The sequence below is a fragment of the Sinocyclocheilus grahami genome, unplaced genomic scaffold (assembly GCF_001515645.1).
Source record: "Sinocyclocheilus grahami isolate Dianchi unplaced genomic scaffold, SAMN03320097.WGS_v1.1 scaffold654.1, whole genome shotgun sequence".
NCBI classification, from domain to species: Eukaryota; Metazoa; Chordata; class Actinopteri; order Cypriniformes; family Cyprinidae; genus Sinocyclocheilus; species Sinocyclocheilus grahami.
Genome location: NW_015505833.1, coordinates 1,609,691 through 1,632,394, shown reverse-complemented (window position 1 = coordinate 1,632,394; position 22,704 = coordinate 1,609,691). Strand labels below are relative to the sequence as shown.

At 42.6% G+C, this 22,704-nt stretch overlaps 1 protein-coding gene across 1 annotated transcript in view; it reads left to right on the top strand.

The window, feature by feature from the left end:
- Window positions 1-22,704, top strand: part of cdkal1 (CDK5 regulatory subunit associated protein 1-like 1) — a 237,792-nt gene that overhangs the window by 203,283 nt on the left and 11,805 nt on the right. Inside the window, exon 12 of the mRNA XM_016242314.1 lies at window positions 18,581-18,664. Within this exon, the coding sequence (XP_016097800.1) occupies window positions 18,581-18,664 (84 nt within the window). The remainder of the gene's footprint in view (window positions 1-18,580; window positions 18,665-22,704) is intronic.

Here is a 22,704-nt window from a genome sequence, read left to right as displayed (position 1 = left end):
TACTCACTCACACTCACTCACTCACACACACACTCACACACACACACACACACACACACACACACACACACTCACTCTCGCACGCACGCACACACACTCACTCTCACACACTCACTCACTCACACACACACACACACACACACACACACTCTCTCTCTCTCTCTCTCTCTCTCTCTCTCTCTCTCTCTCTCTCTCTCTCTCTCTCTCTCTCTCTCTCTCTCTCTCTCTCTCTCTCTCTCTCTCTCTCTCTCTCTCTCTCTCTCTCTCTCTCTCTCTCTCTCTCTCTCTCTCTCTCTCTCTCTCTCTCTCTCTCTCTCTCTCTCTCTCTCTCTCTCTCTCTCTCTCTCTCTCTCTCTCTCTCTCTCTCTCTCTCTCTCTCTCTCTCTCTCTCTCTCTCTCTCTCTCTCTCTCTCTCTCTCTCTCTCTCTCTCTCTCTCTCTCTCTCTCTCTCTCTCTCTCTCTCTCTCTCTCTCTCTCTCTCTCTCTCTCTCTCTCTCTCTCTCTCTCTCTCTCTCTCTCTCTCTCTCTCTCTCTCTCTCTCTCTCTCTCTCTCTCTCTCTCTCTCTCTCTCTCTCTCTCTCTCTCTCTCTCTCTCTCTCTCTCTCTCTCTCTCTCTCTCTCTCTCTCTCTCTCTCTCTCTCTCTCTCTCTCTCTCTCTCTCTCTCTCTCTCTCTCTCTCTCTCACACACACACACACACACACTCTCACACACACACACACACACGTTCCCCTGCAGACGTGCAGGTCATGAAGTACACATGGTACCACCATCAGGAGATCATATATCTGCAGTTGTGGTCTGTTATGTCTTTCATAAAGGAAGTGCAGGTATGGACAGGACACACACATAAATCGTCACAGATGATGAGGGTCTGAACAGATGATGCTTTCATTTGACAGAGTTTTTAACTGTTATATTAATCAGTGTTCATATTGATGGCTCACTCGTGAGTTTGTGTTTTCCTCTCATGTTAATCAAACCCGTATGACTTTCTGTCTTCTGTGGAACACAAAATGAGACGTTTAACAGAATGTCCAAGCTGCTCTTCTCCATACAGTGAAAGCAAACAGTGACCAGCGGCTGTCAAGCTTCAAATATTCATGAGTCCTGAACTCTTTTTATTGTTATTTCTGGAACTTAACAACCCTTATCTGATCAGACTCTCACTGTAAGAAAAACAGCATCTCTTGAATGCGTCTGCAGTTCCTTTAAGATGAAGGATCAAATAGGACTTTGACGGTTCTTGATCTCAGCTTCAGTCCCTGTTCAGTCACAGGCTCGTGCGGTTCAGTGGTTGAGGTGAACGTCAGTTGTTTTTGTCACAGATGATGAGGGTCTGAACAGATGATGCTTTCATTTGACAGAGTTTTTAACTGTTATATTAATCAGTGTTCATATTGATGGCTCACTCGTGAGTTTGTGTTTTCCTCTCATGTTAATCAAACCCGTATGACTTTCTGTCTTCTGTGGAACACAAAATGAGACGTTTAACAGAATGTCCAAGCTGCTCTTCTCCATACAGTGAAAGCAAACAGTGACCAGCGGCTGTCAAGCTTCAAATATTCATGAGTCCTGAACTCTTTTTATTGTTATTTCTGGAACTTAACAACCCTTATCTGATCAAACTCTCACTGTAAGAAAAACAGCATCTCTTGAATGCGTCTGCAGTTCCTTTAAGATGAAGGATCAAATAGGACTTTGACGGTTCTTGATCTCAGCTTCAGTCCCTGTTCAGTCACAGGCTCGTGCGGTTCAGTGGTTGAGGTGAACGTCAGTTGTTTTCTCCTCGAGTGTCTCCAGTGCAGCATTGGACAGTATGACTGTTGTGTGATGATCAGGTTTTGTGGTGGACAGACACTCATTATGAGACTACAGGCCACCCTGCTGTACATATTCAGAAGTGGGGAATAGAGTTTGTCCGGCCGGCCGGAGGTGGTCTCTCTGGGGTTTGGCAGGTCTAGCAGGAGACATGGAGCCGTGGAGATAAAGCCCCTGGTTCTCAGGCCATCAGGGGAAGCCCAGACCTCCTCCGGCTCCTGCAGACAGGGTTTAGAGAAAGCAAACACTGCTAATCGCCTACAGCAGCTCTGAATCCTCTGTGGCAGGATGAAAAGACGTCTAGACAGAAGAATCCCACTCTCACGTCTGTTTCACTTTCAGCTGTCCTTCGTCTTCTCAGAGGTGTCTTCTGTCTCGCCCCATTCACGTGTTGTAGGACGTCTCAGATCCCAGAGGCTGTTGTCTGTAGTTATCAGTTAGCCAGCTCGGGCTCATTAGACATATGTGACTCTGCTACATTTCTACAAAACCTGAAAACATTGCTCTGTGTTCGTTTTGCTCACCTTTTTTAGGTGCCACGTCTGCAAGAGGCACTGTACGCTCTATCATTTGCTCTTCTTGCAGATGCTGGTTTATTAAACAGCATGGTGTCATTAAAAACAATGTGTCTGTGGATACAAAATGGTTGCAAAATGAAATTGTGTTGCTTGTTACATGTTTCTTGCCAGTTTCAAAGCAAAATGTTCAATGTCTGTTGCTAAACAGCGTTTTCAACAGTTAAATGTGACTGTGGCAATTACTTTGTTGCTTGTACACATCACTTCAGTTCAGAAATTAAATGTACAGCGAGTGGCACTAAAAGATTAATGCTCTATTGCATATGAAATTAATGTAGCGCTTACACTAAACTAACCCTGAACCTAACCGATAGTGTTAAAAGCAAACATGAGATAAAAACACATTTTCTGAAGAAGCCATGTCATTTAAGTCTTTGAGCTCTTTTATCATGACTCGTGTTTCACGAGCGCTTCACAGCACCAGTGCAATGCTGTACCGGGTGCACCACCGAGCAAGTTTACTACACCAGAAAAGTCACGCGTATAGAGCTGGTTATGTGATGTAAACCTCAAAATGTACTAGTTTACAAATCATGCACTATGATAAAAGTGTTTTGAGCACATAGTAGTGTGCAAGGAACCGTGCAAAAAGTAAACTTTTATTGTTAATAATGTGCCCCGAAATCATAATTTGTGTGAAAAGGAATAAAAGATGTTGGAGTTTTAATGCCTGTACTGTTCATAACATCTAGAAAATGCAGTAAATTGTATAGCTATGTTTTTGCAGATTTCGGAACTGTAGGCAGTCATGTATTTCCAGTGAGCCTCGGTTGCATTGAGCGTTCAGGTTTAAGCAGGAGTCATTTCTTCACTTTGCGCCACCAGTGATTGAGGCTTTGTTAGATGCTTGTTCTTTGTGTAATTCAAGGTTGCGAGATGATGTGGTCACGTCTGTTTTTAGACACAGATATTCTCGTCACGGTTTGCACACTTACACGCAGCAGCAGCAGCACAGAATGAAGGCCTCGTCCCATCGCTGTGGTCCTGACCATGTTCATGTCATTCCCCCGTCAGCTCTGACACGAGCAGAAGAGAGCGGTTCTGGGATTGTGTAACTCCTGATCAAAGAAAACATCTGCTTTCATTCACTGCTTTTCCTCAGCAGCCGTGAAATATGGAGCAATATGACAAGTCCAGAGACGGAGCGCTTTGTTTCTTTTAAGAAACATCCCCTCTAATCCTGCCGGGAAAGAGAGGAGCGGATAAACCAGGAGAACAAACGCAGTGACGCCAGGGCCTGTGTTCACCACCGCTGATGGAGAGCGATCTGAGGAGCAGGAACAGGCATTCAGCTCTTCAGCTCATCATAAGGAGATCTCTGACAGATGTCGCTCTCTCTTTGGGCTTGCTCAGTTAAACTTGATCTGAAGAATGATGCTGCTGTCTTCTGTAGAGCTGCTGTACAGCTGAAATTGAAATGATTTCATAATCAATGAACACTGTTGTTTTCCTGTTTAATGTGAAGCTGCGTTGAAACAATCTGAAACAATTGTAGAAATAAATGTGACTTGATGATTTTTAGGACGTGAGGGTGAGCCCTTGCATGCTGCTTGCCTTAGTTTATTGTTAGTTTGCAGTTTTGCATATCTCTCTTTGCAGATTTGACTCTATCAGCGCAGGATCTGTTCCGTCTTTCAGTTTATTCTGCGCAGCAGACGAACCTGACCGCGACCGACCTCCTTTACCTTTATAAGAGGCATTTACCCAAACATGATCGTGCAGACTTTACACAACTAATTATTCATCGTTATGAGATTCTCACACTGCAACACGAGCGAGTGATTTTTTGTTTTTTGTCACAGATTACAGATTGAATATGAAAAGTCTTGTGACAGAAGCAGGATGTATAAGTACAAAACCCAAGCTGTTGCTTTTATCATCTTCACCTTTGATTCTGATTGACTGATTTACCCTGTGAAGTATCTGGAGAGTCCAATGTATGATTATACTGTAATACAGTCATCATATCTCACGACTCTCTCTGAAGATCCTGTAAACCTGCAGAACATCTTTGAGCAGATCGTATCGAATGTCTAACTGTTACTGCTTAGGGTTACTCCGTCCTCAGGCTGACCAACCAGAAAGAGCCGTGTCGCTCACAAATGTGAGTTTTGAACCCTCAAAAACCCCTCAGATGTGTGATTCTGTGGATTCTCGAGAGCTGGATCATGTCTGGTGTGAACAGCGCCGGTCCTCAGTGGCGTCAGGAGCTGATAACACTGCCGCTGTTTAACCAGCTCACGTCTGTGCTGTTTTTAATATTGACTTTACTCTGGGCAGCATTTTCAGATTAAATTAACGCGTTTAGACGCCAGTCTTGCAGTTGCCGCTGTAATCTCCTTACTTAAGTCACAGCAATAAATGGTGCATTATAGGAATAAGTGTCAAGCGAGAAAGATGGAGAGTGATTGTCCTGCTCTTCAAAGCAGAATCTAATTGGTGAGGTTCAGGAGAGAGTGGGCCGATAGCAGCGCATAGAGGAGCTCTGCTCAGTGCTGATGTGGTCTGATGGGGTCCTGATGGGGTCAGTAGATCTGTCATCTGCTCTCAGCTCTCACAAACATGCGTCTGTAATCTTACCCAGCATTCCCTGCAGTGCTTCCTCAGACTGTCCAGTTTTCGCTCTCTCTCATGAAGTCTTGATATTCCTCCTCGTGTAGCGTATCCAGTGTCTCCTGCTGTTTATGTGTCCATGTTTAACACAGCACTGCTCAGATTCACTGAAGAGACTGGAAACCCTTTAGAAATGCTCTATTCTCTTTGTGTTCGTGTCAGTTAACCTACAGAACATGCGCACTAAGGAAATCATACTAACTTATATATATTGTTTATACAAGGTAGGGCTGCACGATATTTAATGCGCATCTCGTCAGTAAAGCTGGTTCTGTAATCAGCGGTAAGTCTCTACACATGCAAGACAAGCTGCGCAAAACCACGATCATATTTTGCGCATGTTTTGTGCAGCTTGTCTGAGAACAACGGCTCTGTGTAGTAAATGCTGCTCCACGTGAAAGCACTCACGTGTAAAGATTTACAGCTGATTACAGAACCAGCTTTACTGATGAGATGCGCATTAAATATCATGCAATATTTATCGTGCAGCCCTAATACAAGGTTTGTGGGTTTTGCAAACATTGGACATGTATCAAAATATAGTACTTCTAATTTTATAAATTTATTTGTGAGATTGTGAGATTTTCTAGCATTATATTAACATAAATACATGTTGTATTTATTCATTTATTTTTAAAACTATTACTGAGTAGTTCCAGGGTAGCACTAAGTTGCCTGTAGGGACTAGTTTATACTTATAAATTAAATGTATGTTTGTTTATTTATTTTAAATTTATTGGTTAAGTCTGGTGCATGCAATTTGTTATATAATAGTTTATCTAATAGTCTAACATATGGAAAACATAGCATTTGTGTAGAATTAGAAAAACATATTTCTAGTCCCAATATTTTAAAAATACTGCATCATTTGGGTATCTTATTAGACGTGATTATCAGTTTATCTGCAGTTCCGAGCTTATGGATGCTAATGAGACTGTGACACGTCATTTAATCAGGTTTCCCCCACTATTCTACTGAATTCAGCATGAAGGTTAGTTTATCGCTTACACTTATCAGACATCATGCGTGCCTGATACCAAGTATATTGTTTCTTCATTGTGCCTTCATCAAAATATTGGTCAACAATTACCTCATTAAAAGTGATTTGATAGCAAGAAAGTGGTGATGATCCAAATATTAAAAGGCTCTGGACTGCAGACATGATGGCTATTGTACTGAAGAGTTAAACTGCTTTAGATCAACTGTACCTGTAAAATCATCTTACGTAAGCTGACATAAGCAGGGCTGACATGTCACAATCTCAGGGATGCCATTGCTGTCCGTGTCTGTTCTGGACACTGATCCATGTCTTCCCACACAGTTCAGCTGCGGAACGCCTCATTAAACACACACACACTCATTTGCATGTGTTGTGTTGAGTCTGTGTGGATGTCCGGGCAGCAGCACGTTCAGAGGTGAACCACAGACCAGACAAACACACGGCAGCTCCAGCAGCGGTCCTGCTCTCGGGCCGATCGCGTGACTCCTGAGCCAGCGTGAACGAGTGAATCAGGTGTCAGTGCGTCTGTTATCATCACTGTCCATCTGCAGCAGAGAATCAGGTTTGTCGGCTCTTGTTCTCGGTCAGAAGTGCTCTTGGTGTGTTGGCCAGAGTGAGCTGAGATATGGCTCCGACTTCAAGGCTTTCGTGAGCGGTTTTCATGGGAGTTTCTAGGAAGTGCTCTCCTCCAGATCTTGACCTATTTATGCACAGAAGTGTTTCTGATTTTCCAAGAGACGGATGGAGAGAATATTTCAAAGAGGAGATGGCAGCATCTCTTCTCCTCTTGTCATGATGAAGGAAGCGCTCATCTTATGATCTCGAGAAAGCAAACGCTTCTCGTCTCTGATCTCATGTCAGTCAAACACGGCGAGTTGTTTTATTTCGACTGACACGCTTGGCATGAGGAAAACAGATGTCATGCATTATAGATGCTGTTGGAGCGCTCTGCGTCGAGATTCTCTGAAGATGCTGGCGGTCAGCAGGCCGACATTAGCCTCACCGCATCTGTAAGCGTGAGAAAATTAATGGAGATTATGAGTGAGTTAAGTTAATGGCTGATGTTCTTGAGCTGCGGACACATTTACAAGCATGAACTGTGCCATAAGTCAAGCTGTATGATGGTAATAGAGTGTTTTTCTGTGCTGGGCAGGACAGCACAGGTCAGCAGCGCTGTGCTTTTGGCCGTATGTTGTGTTTACCGTGTGTGCAAACATGCAACGCTTCCCCGCCGGCCCGCTGACATCAGTCATCCTTAATAAAGCCTTCTGATTGGTCCTGGTGAAGGACTCTGGTGAACCTGGCGTCAGTCGGCCATATGCCACCTTCAGCCCTGGCATCTGTTCCTCAGACCTGCTGCTGTTTAAGAGTCCCGATCCCCCGCCCCTTTCACTGATCCCGCCCACATCAGTCATTGCCCCACCTCTCAATCTCTGATCCCGCGCACATCAGTCATTGCGCCACCTCTCAATCTCTGATCCCGCCCACATCAGTCATTGCCCCACCTCTCAATCTCTGATCCCGCCCACATCAGTCATTGCCCCACCTCTCAATCTCTGATCCCGCCCACATCAGTCATTACCCCACCTCTCAATCTATCAGATACAGAATTATGCACAGTCAGTTGATATGAATGACTGCTGCAGTGAGACAGATCACTTGTGCACATGTAAAGTTCAGTCACAGACGCTCGTGCGCGGTGACAGCGAGTGTCCAGTGAGCAGCGCTTCACATGCGTTAGCCACATGCAGTGCTGCGTGTAAATCACCAGCTCTCATCTGATCACATCCGCTGGAGACTGTAACAGCAGTTGCAGTGTGTTGAAACTGATCGCTTGTTAGCTGAGACTGACATTAACAGCGTCTGTGAGATTCTGTTCAGAAACGGGCCTGAAATTAGGACTTGCTTTTTCTTCGGGAATGTCCTTAGCTCAAGGTGAACGCTGGATGTATGTGTGTTTGGTGATGGAAAGCGATACAGAGAGCGTTTTGTGTAATTATATTGTAGAGATATAATCATCATTATGAAAGCTGCAATATATGTGCTTAAATGAGCCGCTGGACGCAATCAGCATACAGACGCTGCTACTGAAGCAATCAGACATCACCTCGCTCTCACAGTCATTTGCCCTGTCACCAGCAATCAGGTATCTCACACACACACACACACACACACACAGATACAGAGCAGGGTAAGATTAATACTGCTGTAATGTTGAAATCAACTCCCTACTTGAGGTTTTTCTTTGAGAAATAGTTCATAACTCAAAAGGAGATGTTTATCTTAACTATTCCTGTAAGTGTGGTTTTCAGCCGTATATCTGCGTGTGCTTGAGTCCGATACAGGAGTTCATTACTCACGATGAGTTACTCTGTCCGTGATGAGGTAGATGTGAGATGCTGGAGGTGCTGGAGTTTCTATGCCACTAGCAGAACCAATGGAAATCACAAAATGGTTGTTTCCAAACACCAGCCACCTTCTTCCACAGATGGGTTAGTTCTAGTTGCTTCTGCTCTGAACTGGGACCAGAGACACTGGACTTGTGTCAATGGAGTTGTTTCTGTGCTGTGGAGAGTAACTGGAGCTGACAGGACCAGAACGACCCCTGACCTCTGGTCAGTCAGTAGAAACTCGCTGTGACCTGCTGCTCCTCGTCCCTGTTTCCATCCTTTCTTTCTCGTTTCCATCTTTCGGCTGTGCCTTTCTCACTGTCCTTCGTGTTGTTCTCCTGAAGAACAGCTCTGGTGTCTCTCTGGAGATGAAGACCCTGTGAAGCGTCCTGTGCTTTGACCTGTTGCTCTTGACCTTCAGCCACTGTCCGGAGATGTGAAGGGTGTGTGGAAGAATACCAACTGCACAGTGAGATCCCAGGATCACCTCCTCTCATCAAGAACAGTGCTGGGTTCCTCTCAGAGCAAGATGAATCTGCATTTTACTTCCATAATGTTCATTTTCAAGTCAAAATGTCAAGAACCAAATGTTTTTCTTTGGAATAACATATTCAGAACAATCATTCACATTAACTTGAACAGGGTCGCTCGATCAGATCAGTGTTTTGGGTTTTTAAAGCGACAGTACTGTACACAGATGTCAGATGAAAGCCGGTGTGTTTCTAACCACAGCCTCGATGTTTTAGGAGTGTAACTGTAATCTTATGGTGGATCATATCAGATACACACACACACATCTGTGCATGCACATAAACGCTTCATCTGCGTGCTGATGATGTAAACCAGACAGACAGATGTGATTAGACGGCTTTAACTGTACGGCCTCCCGTGCCTGTGTTTTGTGAAATATTTGACTGTGTGCTGCTTGTGCTGCCGTGTGTTACGTGTAATGTGATGTGTGATGTAAAAGAAACCAGCTGCTGCACACACATGATCCGGCCACGGATCAGATGGACCAGAGCGTTATAATACACACATGTGGTGAAACACACACGGGATGTCTTCAGAATGAGCGCTCAGTCTGTCCTGTGTGACTGTAACACAGACGCCTCCGTGTCCTGCTGAAGCCATTAGAAACATTAGTGATTAAAGACATTCTTCACCATCGTGTGTGTGTGTGTGCGAGTGCACGTGTGTGTGTGTGTGTGTGTGAGAGAGAGAGAGAGTTAGCGTGTGTGTGTGTGTGTGAGAGAGAGAGTTAGCGTGTGTGTGTGTGCGCGTGTGCGAGTGCACGTGTGTGTGTGTGTGTGTGTGAGAGAGAGAGAGAGTTAGCGTGTGTGTGTGTGTGTGAGAGAGAGAGTTAGCGTGTGTGTGTGTGCGCGTGTGCGAGTGCACGTGTGTGTGTGTGTGTGTGTGAGAGAGAGAGAGAGTTAGCGTGTGTGTGTGTGTGTGAGAGAGAGAGTTAGCGTGTGTGTGTGTGCGCGTGTGCGAGTGCACGTGTGTGTGTGTGTGTGTGTGAGAGAGAGAGAGAGTTAGCGTGTGTGTGTGTGTGTGAGAGAGAGAGTTAGCGTGTGTGTGTGTGCGCGTGTGCGAGTGCACGTGTGTGTGTGTGTGTGTGTGAGAGAGAGAGAGAGTTAGCGTGTGTGTGTGTGTGTGAGAGAGAGAGTTAGCGTGTGTGTGTGTGCGCGTGTGCGAGTGCACGTGTGTGTGTGTGTGTGTGTGAGAGAGAGAGAGAGTTAGCGTGTGTGTGTGTGTGTGAGAGAGAGAGTTAGCGTGTGTGTGTGTGCGCGTGTGCGAGTGCACGTGTGTGTGTGTGTGTGTGTGAGAGAGAGAGAGAGTTAGCGTGTGTGTGTGTGTGTGAGAGAGAGAGTTAGCGTGTGTGTGTGTGCGCGTGTGCGAGTGCACGTGTGTGTGTGTGTGTGTGTGAGAGAGAGAGAGAGTTAGCGTGTGTGTGTGTGTGTGAGAGAGAGAGTTAGCGTGTGTGTGTGTGCGCGTGTGCGAGTGCACGTGTGTGTGTGTGTGTGTGTGAGAGAGAGAGAGAGTTAGCGTGTGTGTGTGTGTGTGAGAGAGAGAGTTAGCGTGTGTGTGTGTGCGCGTGTGCGAGTGCACGTGTGTGTGTGTGTGTGTGTGAGAGAGAGAGAGAGTTAGCGTGTGTGTGTGTGTGTGAGAGAGAGAGTTAGCGTGTGTGTGTGTGCGCGTGTGCGAGTGCACGTGTGTGTGTGTGTGTGTGTGAGAGAGAGAGAGAGTTAGCGTGTGTGTGTGTGTGTGAGAGAGAGAGTTAGCGTGTGTGTGTGTGCGCGTGTGCGAGTGCACGTGTGTGTGTGTGTGTGTGTGAGAGAGAGAGAGAGTTAGCGTGTGTGTGTGTGTGTGAGAGAGAGAGTTAGCGTGTGTGTGTGTGCGCGTGTGCGAGTGCACGTGTGTGTGTGTGTGTGTGTGAGAGAGAGAGAGAGTTAGCGTGTGTGTGTGTGTGTGAGAGAGAGAGTTAGCGTGTGTGTGTGTGCGCGTGTGCGAGTGCACGTGTGTGTGTGTGTGTGTGTGAGAGAGAGAGAGAGTTAGCGTGTGTGTGTGTGTGTGAGAGAGAGAGTTAGCGTGTGTGTGTGTGCGCGTGTGCGAGTGCACGTGTGTGTGTGTGTGTGTGTGAGAGAGAGAGAGAGTTAGCGTGTGTGTGTGTGTGTGAGAGAGAGAGTTAGCGTGTGTGTGTGTGCGCGTGTGCGAGTGCACGTGTGTGTGTGTGTGTGTGTGAGAGAGAGAGAGAGTTAGCGTGTGTGTGTGTGTGTGAGAGAGAGAGTTAGCGTGTGTGTGTGTGCGCGTGTGCGAGTGCACGTGTGTGTGTGTGTGTGTGTGAGAGAGAGAGAGAGTTAGCGTGTGTGTGTGTGTGTGAGAGAGAGAGTTAGCGTGTGTGTGTGTGCGCGTGTGCGAGTGCACGTGTGTGTGTGTGTGTGTGTGAGAGAGAGAGAGAGTTAGCGTGTGTGTGTGTGTGTGAGAGAGAGAGTTAGCGTGTGTGTGTGTGCGCGTGTGCGAGTGCACGTGTGTGTGTGTGTGTGTGTGAGAGAGAGAGAGAGTTAGCGTGTGTGTGTGTGTGTGAGAGAGAGAGTTAGCGTGTGTGTGTGTGCGCGTGTGCGAGTGCACGTGTGTGTGTGTGTGTGTGTGAGAGAGAGAGAGAGTTAGCGTGTGTGTGTGTGTGTGAGAGAGAGAGTTAGCGTGTGTGTGTGTGCGCGTGTGCGAGTGCACGTGTGTGTGTGTGTGTGTGTGAGAGAGAGAGAGAGTTAGCGTGTGTGTGTGTGTGTGAGAGAGAGAGTTAGCGTGTGTGTGTGTGCGCGTGTGCGAGTGCACGTGTGTGTGTGTGTGTGTGTGAGAGAGAGAGAGAGTTAGCGTGTGTGTGTGTGTGTGAGAGAGAGAGTTAGCGTGTGTGTGTGTGCGCGTGTGCGAGTGCACGTGTGTGTGTGTGTGTGTGTGAGAGAGAGAGAGAGTTAGCGTGTGTGTGTGTGTGTGAGAGAGAGAGTTAGCGTGTGTGTGTGTGCGCGTGTGCGAGTGCACGTGTGTGTGTGTGTGTGTGTGAGAGAGAGAGAGAGTTAGCGTGTGTGTGTGTGTGTGAGAGAGAGAGTTAGCGTGTGTGTGTGTGCGCGTGTGCGAGTGCACGTGTGTGTGTGTGTGTGTGTGAGAGAGAGAGAGAGAGAGTTAGCTTGTGTGTGTGTGTGTGAGAGAGAGAGTTAGCGTGTGTGTGTGTGCGCGTGTGCGAGTGCACGTGCATGTGTGTGTGTGTGTGTGTGTATATATATATACGTGTGTGTGTGTGTGTGTATATATATATACGTGTGTGTGTGTGTGTGTATATATATATACGTGTGTGTGTGTGTGTGTATATATATATACGTGTGTGTGTGTGTGTGTATATATATATACGTGTGTGTGTGTGTGTGTATATATATATACGTGTGTGTGTGTGTGTGTATATATATATACGTGTGTGTGTGTGTGTGTATATATATATACGTGTGTGTGTGTGTGTGTATATATATATACGTGTGTGTGTGTGTGTGTATATATATATACGTGTGTGTGTGTGTGTGTATATATATATACGTGTGTGTGTGTGTGTGTATATATATATACGTGTGTGTGTGTGTGTGTATATATATATACGTGTGTGTGTGTGTGTGTATATATATATACGTGTGTGTGTGTGTGTGTATATATATATACGTGTGTGTGTGTGTGTGTATATATATATACGTGTGTGTGTGTGTGTGTATATATATATACGTGTGTGTGTGTGTGTGTATATATATATACGTGTGTGTGTGTGTGTGTATATATATATACGTGTGTGTGTGTGTGTGTATATATATATACGTGTGTGTGTGTGTGTGTATATATATATACGTGTGTGTGTGTGTGTGTATATATATATACGTGTGTGTGTGTGTGTGTATATATATATACGTGTGTGTGTGTGTGTGTATATATATATACGTGTGTGTGTGTGTGTGTATATATATATACGTGTGTGTGTGTGTGTGTATATATATATACGTGTGTGTGTGTGTGTGTATATATATATACGTGTGTGTGTGTGTGTGTATATATATATACGTGTGTGTGTGTGTGTGTATATATATATACGTGTGTGTGTGTGTGTGTATATATATATACGTGTGTGTGTGTGTGTGTATATATATATACGTGTGTGTGTGTGTGTGTATATATATATACGTGTGTGTGTGTGTGTGTATATATATATACGTGTGTGTGTGTGTGTGTATATATATATACGTGTGTGTGTGTGTGTGTATATATATATACGTGTGTGTGTGTGTGTGTATATATATATACGTGTGTGTGTGTGTGTGTATATATATATACGTGTGTGTGTGTGTGTGTATATATATATACGTGTGTGTGTGTGTGTGTATATATATATACGTGTGTGTGTGTGTGTGTATATATATATACGTGTGTGTGTGTGTGTGTATATATATATACGTGTGTGTGTGTGTGTGTATATATATATACGTGTGTGTGTGTGTGTGTATATATATATACGTGTGTGTGTGTGTGTGTATATATATATACGTGTGTGTGTGTGTGTGTATATATATATACGTGTGTGTGTGTGTGTGTATATATATATACGTGTGTGTGTGTGTGTGTATATATATATACGTGTGTGTGTGTGTGTGTATATATATATACGTGTGTGTGTGTGTGTGTATATATATATACGTGTGTGTGTGTGTGTGTATATATATATACGTGTGTGTGTGTGTGTGTATATATATATACGTGTGTGTGTGTGTGTGTATATATATATACGTGTGTGTGTGTGTGTGTATATATATATACGTGTGTGTGTGTGTGTGTATATATATATACGTGTGTGTGTGTGTGTGTATATATATATACGTGTGTGTGTGTGTGTGTATATATATATACGTGTGTGTGTGTGTGTGTATATATATATACGTGTGTGTGTGTGTGTGTATATATATATACGTGTGTGTGTGTGTGTGTATATATATATACGTGTGTGTGTGTGTGTGTATATATATATACGTGTGTGTGTGTGTGTGTATATATATATACGTGTGTGTGTGTGTGTGTATATATATATACGTGTGTGTGTGTGTGTGTATATATATATACGTGTGTGTGTGTGTGTGTATATATATATACGTGTGTGTGTGTGTGTGTATATATATATACGTGTGTGTGTGTGTGTGTATATATATATACGTGTGTGTGTGTGTGTGTATATATATATACGTGTGTGTGTGTGTGTGTATATATATATACGTGTGTGTGTGTGTGTGTATATATATATACGTGTGTGTGTGTGTGTGTATATATATATACGTGTGTGTGTGTGTGTGTATATATATATACGTGTGTGTGTGTGTGTGTATATATATATACGTGTGTGTGTGTGTGTGTATATATATATACGTGTGTGTGTGTGTGTGTATATATATATACGTGTGTGTGTGTGTGTGTATATATATATACGTGTGTGTGTGTGTGTGTATATATATATACGTGTGTGTGTGTGTGTGTATATATATATACGTGTGTGTGTGTGTGTGTATATATATATACGTGTGTGTGTGTGTGTGTATATATATATACGTGTGTGTGTGTGTGTGTATATATATATACGTGTGTGTGTGTGTGTGTATATATATATACGTGTGTGTGTGTGTGTGTATATATATATACGTGTGTGTGTGTGTGTGTATATATATATACGTGTGTGTGTGTGTGTGTATATATATATACGTGTGTGTGTGTGTGTGTATATATATATACGTGTGTGTGTGTGTGTGTATATATATATACGTGTGTGTGTGTGTGTGTATATATATATACGTGTGTGTGTGTGTGTGTATATATATATACGTGTGTGTGTGTGTGTGTATATATATATACGTGTGTGTGTGTGTGTGTATATATATATACGTGTGTGTGTGTGTGTGTATATATATATACGTGTGTGTGTGTGTGTGTATATATATATACGTGTGTGTGTGTGTGTGTATATATATATACGTGTGTGTGTGTGTGTGTATATATATATACGTGTGTGTGTGTGTGTGTATATATATATACGTGTGTGTGTGTGTGTGTATATATATATACGTGTGTGTGTGTGTGTGTATATATATATACGTGTGTGTGTGTGTGTGTATATATATATACGTGTGTGTGTGTGTGTGTATATATATATACGTGTGTGTGTGTGTGTGTATATATATATACGTGTGTGTGTGTGTGTGTATATATATATACGTGTGTGTGTGTGTGTGTATATATATATACGTGTGTGTGTGTGTGTGTATATATATATACGTGTGTGTGTGTGTGTGTATATATATATACGTGTGTGTGTGTGTGTGTATATATATATACGTGTGTGTGTGTGTGTGTATATATATATACGTGTGTGTGTGTGTGTGTATATATATATACGTGTGTGTGTGTGTGTGTATATATATATACGTGTGTGTGTGTGTGTGTATATATATATACGTGTGTGTGTGTGTGTGTATATATATATACGTGTGTGTGTGTGTGTGTATATATATATACGTGTGTGTGTGTGTGTGTATATATATATACGTGTGTGTGTGTGTGTGTATATATATATACGTGTGTGTGTGTGTGTGTATATATATATACGTGTGTGTGTGTGTGTGTATATATATATACGTGTGTGTGTGTGTGTGTATATATATATACGTGTGTGTGTGTGTGTGTATATATATATACGTGTGTGTGTGTGTGTGTATATATATATACGTGTGTGTGTGTGTGTGTATATATATATACGTGTGTGTGTGTGTGTGTATATATATATACGTGTGTGTGTGTGTGTGTATATATATATACGTGTGTGTGTGTGTGTGTATATATATATACGTGTGTGTGTGTGTGTGTATATATATATACGTGTGTGTGTGTGTGTGTATATATATATACGTGTGTGTGTGTGTGTGTATATATATATACGTGTGTGTGTGTGTGTGTATATATATATACGTGTGTGTGTGTGTGTGTGTGCGAGAGAGAGAGAGAGAGAGAGTGAGTGTGTATATGGGTGTACATTTTTTGCGTTTAAAAACAAGGTCTAGAGATATTTGAGTGCCACAGTTTTACAGCACTGTGTTCTGCGTGAGATGCTGCAACCGGTCAAATACACACATCTAGTGCATCTTTAAAACAAAGGAAAAGCAGTGCAGGAATGTAAGAACGCGATTCATTCTGCTGAAAGAGTCTCAAACGCTTGAGTTTAATTCATTCTGATTGTTGTTTGGATTGATTATCAATTAATATGATCATCCTCTTACCTTTGACAGGCTGCGTCGTCTGTTGTCTAACAGTGAGAGATTCAGATCAGAGCTTCACGTTCCTGCAGGAATGGCTGAGCGTTTGAAGCTCACCAGAGACTCTGGTCTTTATCTCCTGAAAGGCTGTGATGTGAATCTCTCACGTCGCCCGTAAAGCCCTGCAGATCAGCAGGCGTGTTTATGCTGGACCGCTCTAATTATTATTCTCTTTTGATTCGAATCCATCCCGGATCTGTTTGTTTTCGCTCACGACAGCAACGAAGAGGAGATTCCACAGCAAATATCGTCTGCTTCTCATCCTGTGCATTCATATGACGGGATTCGCCCCTCCTCAGAAGCAGGATCTCCGTTTGATTTGTGGATGTTGTGGTTCATGATCTGGATCAGGCTCAATTAAGAGGGAATATTATATCTGTGATCAGACGGAGTGTTTCCAGAGCAAACTTCACGCTGGACGTTGATCTCCTGAGATCTTCTCTCTTCTCCTCTGATGTGTTTCACTCCTCATCCACCACAGCTCACTGAATTCATCATCAGCATCAGTCCGAGCGAGCTGTTAAAAACTTCATAAAGACTGAAATCAAAGTCTGTCCTGAAGAGAGGACGCTCCAGATACCTGTGTTAAAGACATGATTCAGCCTAAAGACTGCCGCTGATGTGGTTTCACTCGAGATGCTTCTTCTCAAGCGGTTTATCCGTATATATAAATGAACACACAACATACAGCAGCTTGTCGTGATTCATATGATTCATTCTGAATCTTCTGAAGCCGTGTGATGTCTCTGACCAGAGATTCAGAATCGAGAGCAGGACCATTGATCTTGAGAACTGAATCTGTGAATGAGTTGTTCGTTTGAGCCTTATTTGGTTCCTCAGTTCACCTCAATGATTCAGTGATCCGATCACAGCGGTTCTTATGTTAACGACTCTCTGGAGGGGAAGAGTTTTGGTAAATAACTTGCATTTCAGTCTTTTCAGCACACAGTGACATTAAATGACTTCTGAAGATTTGAATCGTTCAGATACTGTTATGGTATCTGATCTTCTTGGACCTTGAGAGATTTTGGACTGTGATTAAATAGAAAAGAGCTGCATGAAGGTTCCAAGGAGAAAATATCAGCACACGAACAACACGAGAGTGCGTGAATAATGATGCAACATTTATTTAGTAGCTGAATAACTCTTTAAATCGCTTCTCGACGGGTTAGTTTGCTCACAGAACAGCATTATTCTGTGAGGATGGGCTCGTCTTTTCTGTTGCTAGCTCTTCATGGATGTGTCTGTCGACAGCTTTGAACATTACCCAGACGTGTTCCTCGCCGCCTCCGGCTAGTCTCAGACATACTCCTCCATTCTCTTTGAGGGAACCTTTGGACATCCTTCAGCTCATTCTGTAGGCCAGTGGAGCCACGCATTCATTCATCACAGGAGCACTTCAAATGAACAAGTGAAGACAAAAAGCTGATTAGAAATGGTGAAACTTACATTGTACCTCGAGGACACACTTTCACTTATATATTCATATGAAGTTAAAGCTGAACTCTTGATGAAAACATCTCATGTTTGACTCATTAAAGGTTCCTGTAGTTTAGAGCTTCCGTGGTTTCAGTGTGTTTGTGTCATTTGATGTGCGTCGTCTTGAATATATAGATACTTCTTGATCTTCAGATTTCATGTACAGTTGATCATTTCCTCAGTTTAAACTGAAGTGGTTCTGTGGTTTTGAGCGGCCGACATTTTCCTTTTCTACACCATGACTCCTCATAGTGACCACGACTGTCAGAATGAGCTAAATCACCATAAAGGTCATCCACTAAAGTGCTGTATGTTGGATTTGTATGAGGAACCAATGCAGAATTTAGGCCTTAAAACATCTCAATTTGGTAAAAAAGTCTATGCTGATCCTTAATCAATATTCCAATCAACCAGTCAGATTTAATGACAAGTTTACATCTTTTAAAATTACAGCTCTGTTCTCCAGTGCCTTTAATTTCTCCAGCGGTTGAGATGTAGGAGCGTTTTCAGCACGGATAACCTGCATTTTCAGAGAGTTCAGTCACTTGTTAAAGGCTTTGACAGCTAGAGTCCCGGCAGCGAGCAGCTGAGACGGACCTTCATCTCCAGAAGAGCTGTTATTAACCTTTGACCTCCGCTGACCGCTCTGGCATCACTGGCAGTGTGAATGAACCAAAATCTAACGATCTCTGCACATGCATGTATTCATGATGAAATGCATCAGTAAATGTCACCTGTTTACTACTCAGCGCTTGTGTTTGCTGTCAGCGCTGGAGGCTAAGCGGTTTGAGCTGCTCATGAGTGTTTCTGTCTCGTCTCACAGATCGGCGAGAGGCAGCGTGTGCTGGTCACGGAGGACTCCTTCGATTCGCAGTACTACGTCGCTCACAACAAGTTCTACGAGCAGGTACAGCTCACCTTTGATCATTCAGATACTGTTATGTGTGATTTATTTATTTATTTCTTCTTCCGGTTTTAGTTTTAGTTGGCTATAATAACCCTGCCTTTGAATTAGTGATAGTCCAGTGATTTGGTCCATTCAGTTCTAATAAAATAAAAGCTTGGATTTTACTCCAAACCTTTCCACTTTGAGTCAGAAAGCTATTAAATGAAGTTTCACTTTTAACTTTTATATCTCACTGAGCACAACCACAAACATGAGACATATCTGGACAGAAATACTCATTTATGAATCATAAGCATTTTTTTTTTCTTTAGAAAATTTACTACTAGAGTTTTAAGCTTTACTGTAGTTAAAATTGTAATAAAAATAAAAGAAGCTTCTCTATAAGAGTGGCTTTTGTCTGGAGAATTGAGTGGTTTGATCATAAGAGCATATTTCTCAGGCTCAGAGAATTCACAAGGTGCTTTTCAGTGTGTTTGGGCGCTGAAGGATCTGACGTCTGCGTGGTGATTGTGAAGCGAACAACACGACACGGCTATTGAGGAGAATGTTAGCTTTGTTATTCCGAGCATCCATGAAGTCCACACTGATGGTGAACACAGCAAGGTTTGGGGAAATGTTTATTTTAGCCTGTAGATCCATTCACACAGAACACGTTATTACTTTGAAAAACAGACGACGCAGGCAGTGAAATGGAGAACAAAGACGCATTTTTTTTAAAGTTGGGCTTTAATTTGAGCTCTGCAGTCAAGCACATGCGTCTAGAGGGTATTTACATAGAAAAACAATGGAGAAGTAGGGGAGAGCGGGGCACTAAGTAACACTTTTTGACTTTCTCAGTTTGTGTAAATCCACATGGGGTTCAGAATATAATTTTTTTTTTATCCACAGTAATTTTACGCTTGTCTAGTACAAATATGTCGCTTTGTTTCATAATTACAGTGTATACATTTTTCTTTATTTACCCTCAAAAAATGGAAGTGAAATGTGACAACATGCCCCGTAGGTGGAACACATTGTAACATCTGAGGAGCACGTTGTAACTTGACCATATAACAGCTTAAAACGTTATCTGATCGAATGGAAAAAATATACAAGACAAACTAAAATATTTTGTTAATAAAATAAAATAATTATTTTTTTCAAATAAAATAATGGCGTTTTTTAAGAATTAAAAATAATCTGATTTTGGAGTTTGACAGTGAACACATTGCAGCCGTGCTTGGGACGGCCCACAGAAACCAGCAAAAATGCTTTACATGCCTTGAAATAATAATGTCTAAACATTAAACATTGACTGTCAGTCTTTATTCACCTGTTTCTCGTTGTTTCTCATTAAAATTCATTAAAGTAAATAGTGTAAATTACATCTAATGTCATAGAAAAGCACATTGTAACGCAGTGTTACATCGTGCCTCATCTGCGCAACTGGAGTTTAAAACTGGTTACTGTCTTCTGCTAGTTAGCGAAGCATTAAAAAACCGATCTGAACTGATAAATAACAGATTGGAGATTAAAATACAAGCAGAGTAGTCTCATTTTAAATGAATAATAAAAACTGAGATGAAAAATGTACTTAAGCCAGAATTTAAATTTTACTATGGCTAAATAAATGTTCAGCGATATCTTCAAAAGATTTTTGAATTTTGGCACACTTTATTTTCTATGTGAATAATAAAAACTGAGATGAAAAATGTACTTAAGCCAGAATTTAAATTTTACTATGGCTAAATAAATGTTCAGCGATATCTTCAAAAGATTTTTGAATTTTGGCACACTTTATTTTCTATGTAATGTTGATATGGTAACTAATAAATACTGTAAATTGTGTTATGCTAGCATGTGTGGAAATATTCAAACCATGTGTGTTACAACTAACCCTGCGTTACCCCTGCTGCAGAGAGAAAACACATTCTGTCTGAATGGCTAAGGTCTACAGTACGAGTACGAACAGAGCAACAATGTGTAGACATTTCGTTCAGTCTAGAGCAGCACTGTCAGCGTTTGCCGTCATGACTCTCACAGCCTTTTCAGGATGCTCAGACCAGTACTTTCTAGCTTTTCTGCTCCAGCTCCTTGTTTGAAAATCCCTTTCAAAGACGTCTGTCTCCAGACTATGGACAGACAGAATTTCCCTCAGCTACCGTGAAGCTGTTGAGAGACAAAAGTCGAGTTCAAGCGACAGCAGTGTAAAGTGTGCAGTCATTTGCTCGTGTCGTGTGAGTTTCTTTCTGCCATCGAACACAATGAGAGAAACTTTAGGAGAATTGTGCATTGCACTATAATCTGAAGTCGTATGATCATAGAAGCCTGTTTCCACCATGGAATACAATTTAAAATAAAATAATGGATGTAAAGGTAATTGTGACTTTTTATCATGAAATTGTTTATATCTCACAATTTGCAATTCTGAGAAAAGAATGTCAGCAATTCCACACCGATGATTCTCGCTCGGCTCACAACAGAACACATGCATTTGAGATGAATAAGAATCAGTGAATAAGAACTGTTGTGTGGCTCTGTATGAACTGCTGTTATATGCAACCTTCCTTTTGTTCTGTGAAGGAAAGCCCATTGTACAGGTTTGGAAGAGAGTGATCTGTTCCTCTGAGGCAGACAGTGAGGGTAGCTCTGTTTTGCTTCCTCTACTTTCTAAATGTGCTTATGTCTTCTGCGTTGATAGATGTCATTGGTTTCCTTTCTAGCTAGTGAATGTTGTGAAGTGAGACAGATGTGACCATCACACGGTTCTCTCGGCTCCTCACAGGTCACAGAGGGCACCTGCCAGACACCATTCATCTCTCCATTACTATGCCCAGCAGAAAGCCATCTCCAGCAGCATTGATTGAGCCCTCTGTTTTCTTTTCCTGCTTTTGTCCTCCTTTTCCTTCTGGATCTGCCGTCTGAAAGCCGGAGCGCTCTCCAGAGCGTTTGAGACGTGACTGACCATCCATCAGCGGATCACCATGAACATGGGGCCGATTAAGAGCTCAGCTCAGGCTGTTTGGAGCTTAAGCCGGTCTGCCTTTGAGCTGCCAGCGCTGTGTCAAAGACTGAGGACGGAGCCGCTCGGACTCGTCAGGGAGCAGGTTTAAGCGTAAATGAGTGAAAACATCTGCTAGTGTCATGAGATATGTAAGAAGCGGCGGGCCTTAAAGGAACGGTTCACCCAAAAATGTAAAATTCTGCCATCATTTACTCACCCTCAAACCTGTGTAAGTTTCTTTCTTCTGCTGAACACAAAAGAAGATATTTTGAAGAAAGCATGTAACCAAACAGCTGACTTCAGTAGCATTTTTCCATACTGTGGGAGTCAAAGGGGGCCAGCGGTTCTTCAGAATATCTGCTTTTATGTCCAGCGAAAGAAAAAAGTTCAACAACTTTGAGAGTGAGAAAATGATGACAGAGTTTCATCAAGAGAACTGGTCTTGTTTTAATCGACCGGAAATCAATACAGGAATTGAGAATGTGATGCTTTTTTACACACAGCACACTCGTAAGGCCTTCAGACCGACAGCAACGGTCAGCGTTCTTCAGATGTTATGTGTTAGAGCAGTGGACTGATGCAGTGGCTGCTGACGAGTGCAGACCGATGAGCTGCTGCTGTTAAACACAAAACTCTTCTCATGGATCGCTCCCGATGGGACTCAAACCATCACCGTTTCAGTGACCACCCTGACCACGCATCTCATCCAGCAGATGTTACTCTACACACGTCATCCTCTGCCACAGGCTCACCGTTCGCTTCACAATCAGGAGATGGAGACATGATTCGCAGCTTCCCGCAGAATGTGGACCGCTCGTAATGGGTTTCCGGTGTGCGAGGACTCGTCTCAATAGAAGCGAGACAAAGATGTATGAGCGTTGCATCTGTCCCTTAAAATGTTAGTGTTTGACCTTCAGGGTTTGTGTAACTGAATGAAGTAAATGGGGGGAAGAGAAACTCTTCTCATATTAAAGTATTAAAATTCACGGCACAGAGATGGAGGAAGAGCCTAATTGAAAACGTATTCGACAGATACTCTGATATGTCTGAGTTGTGA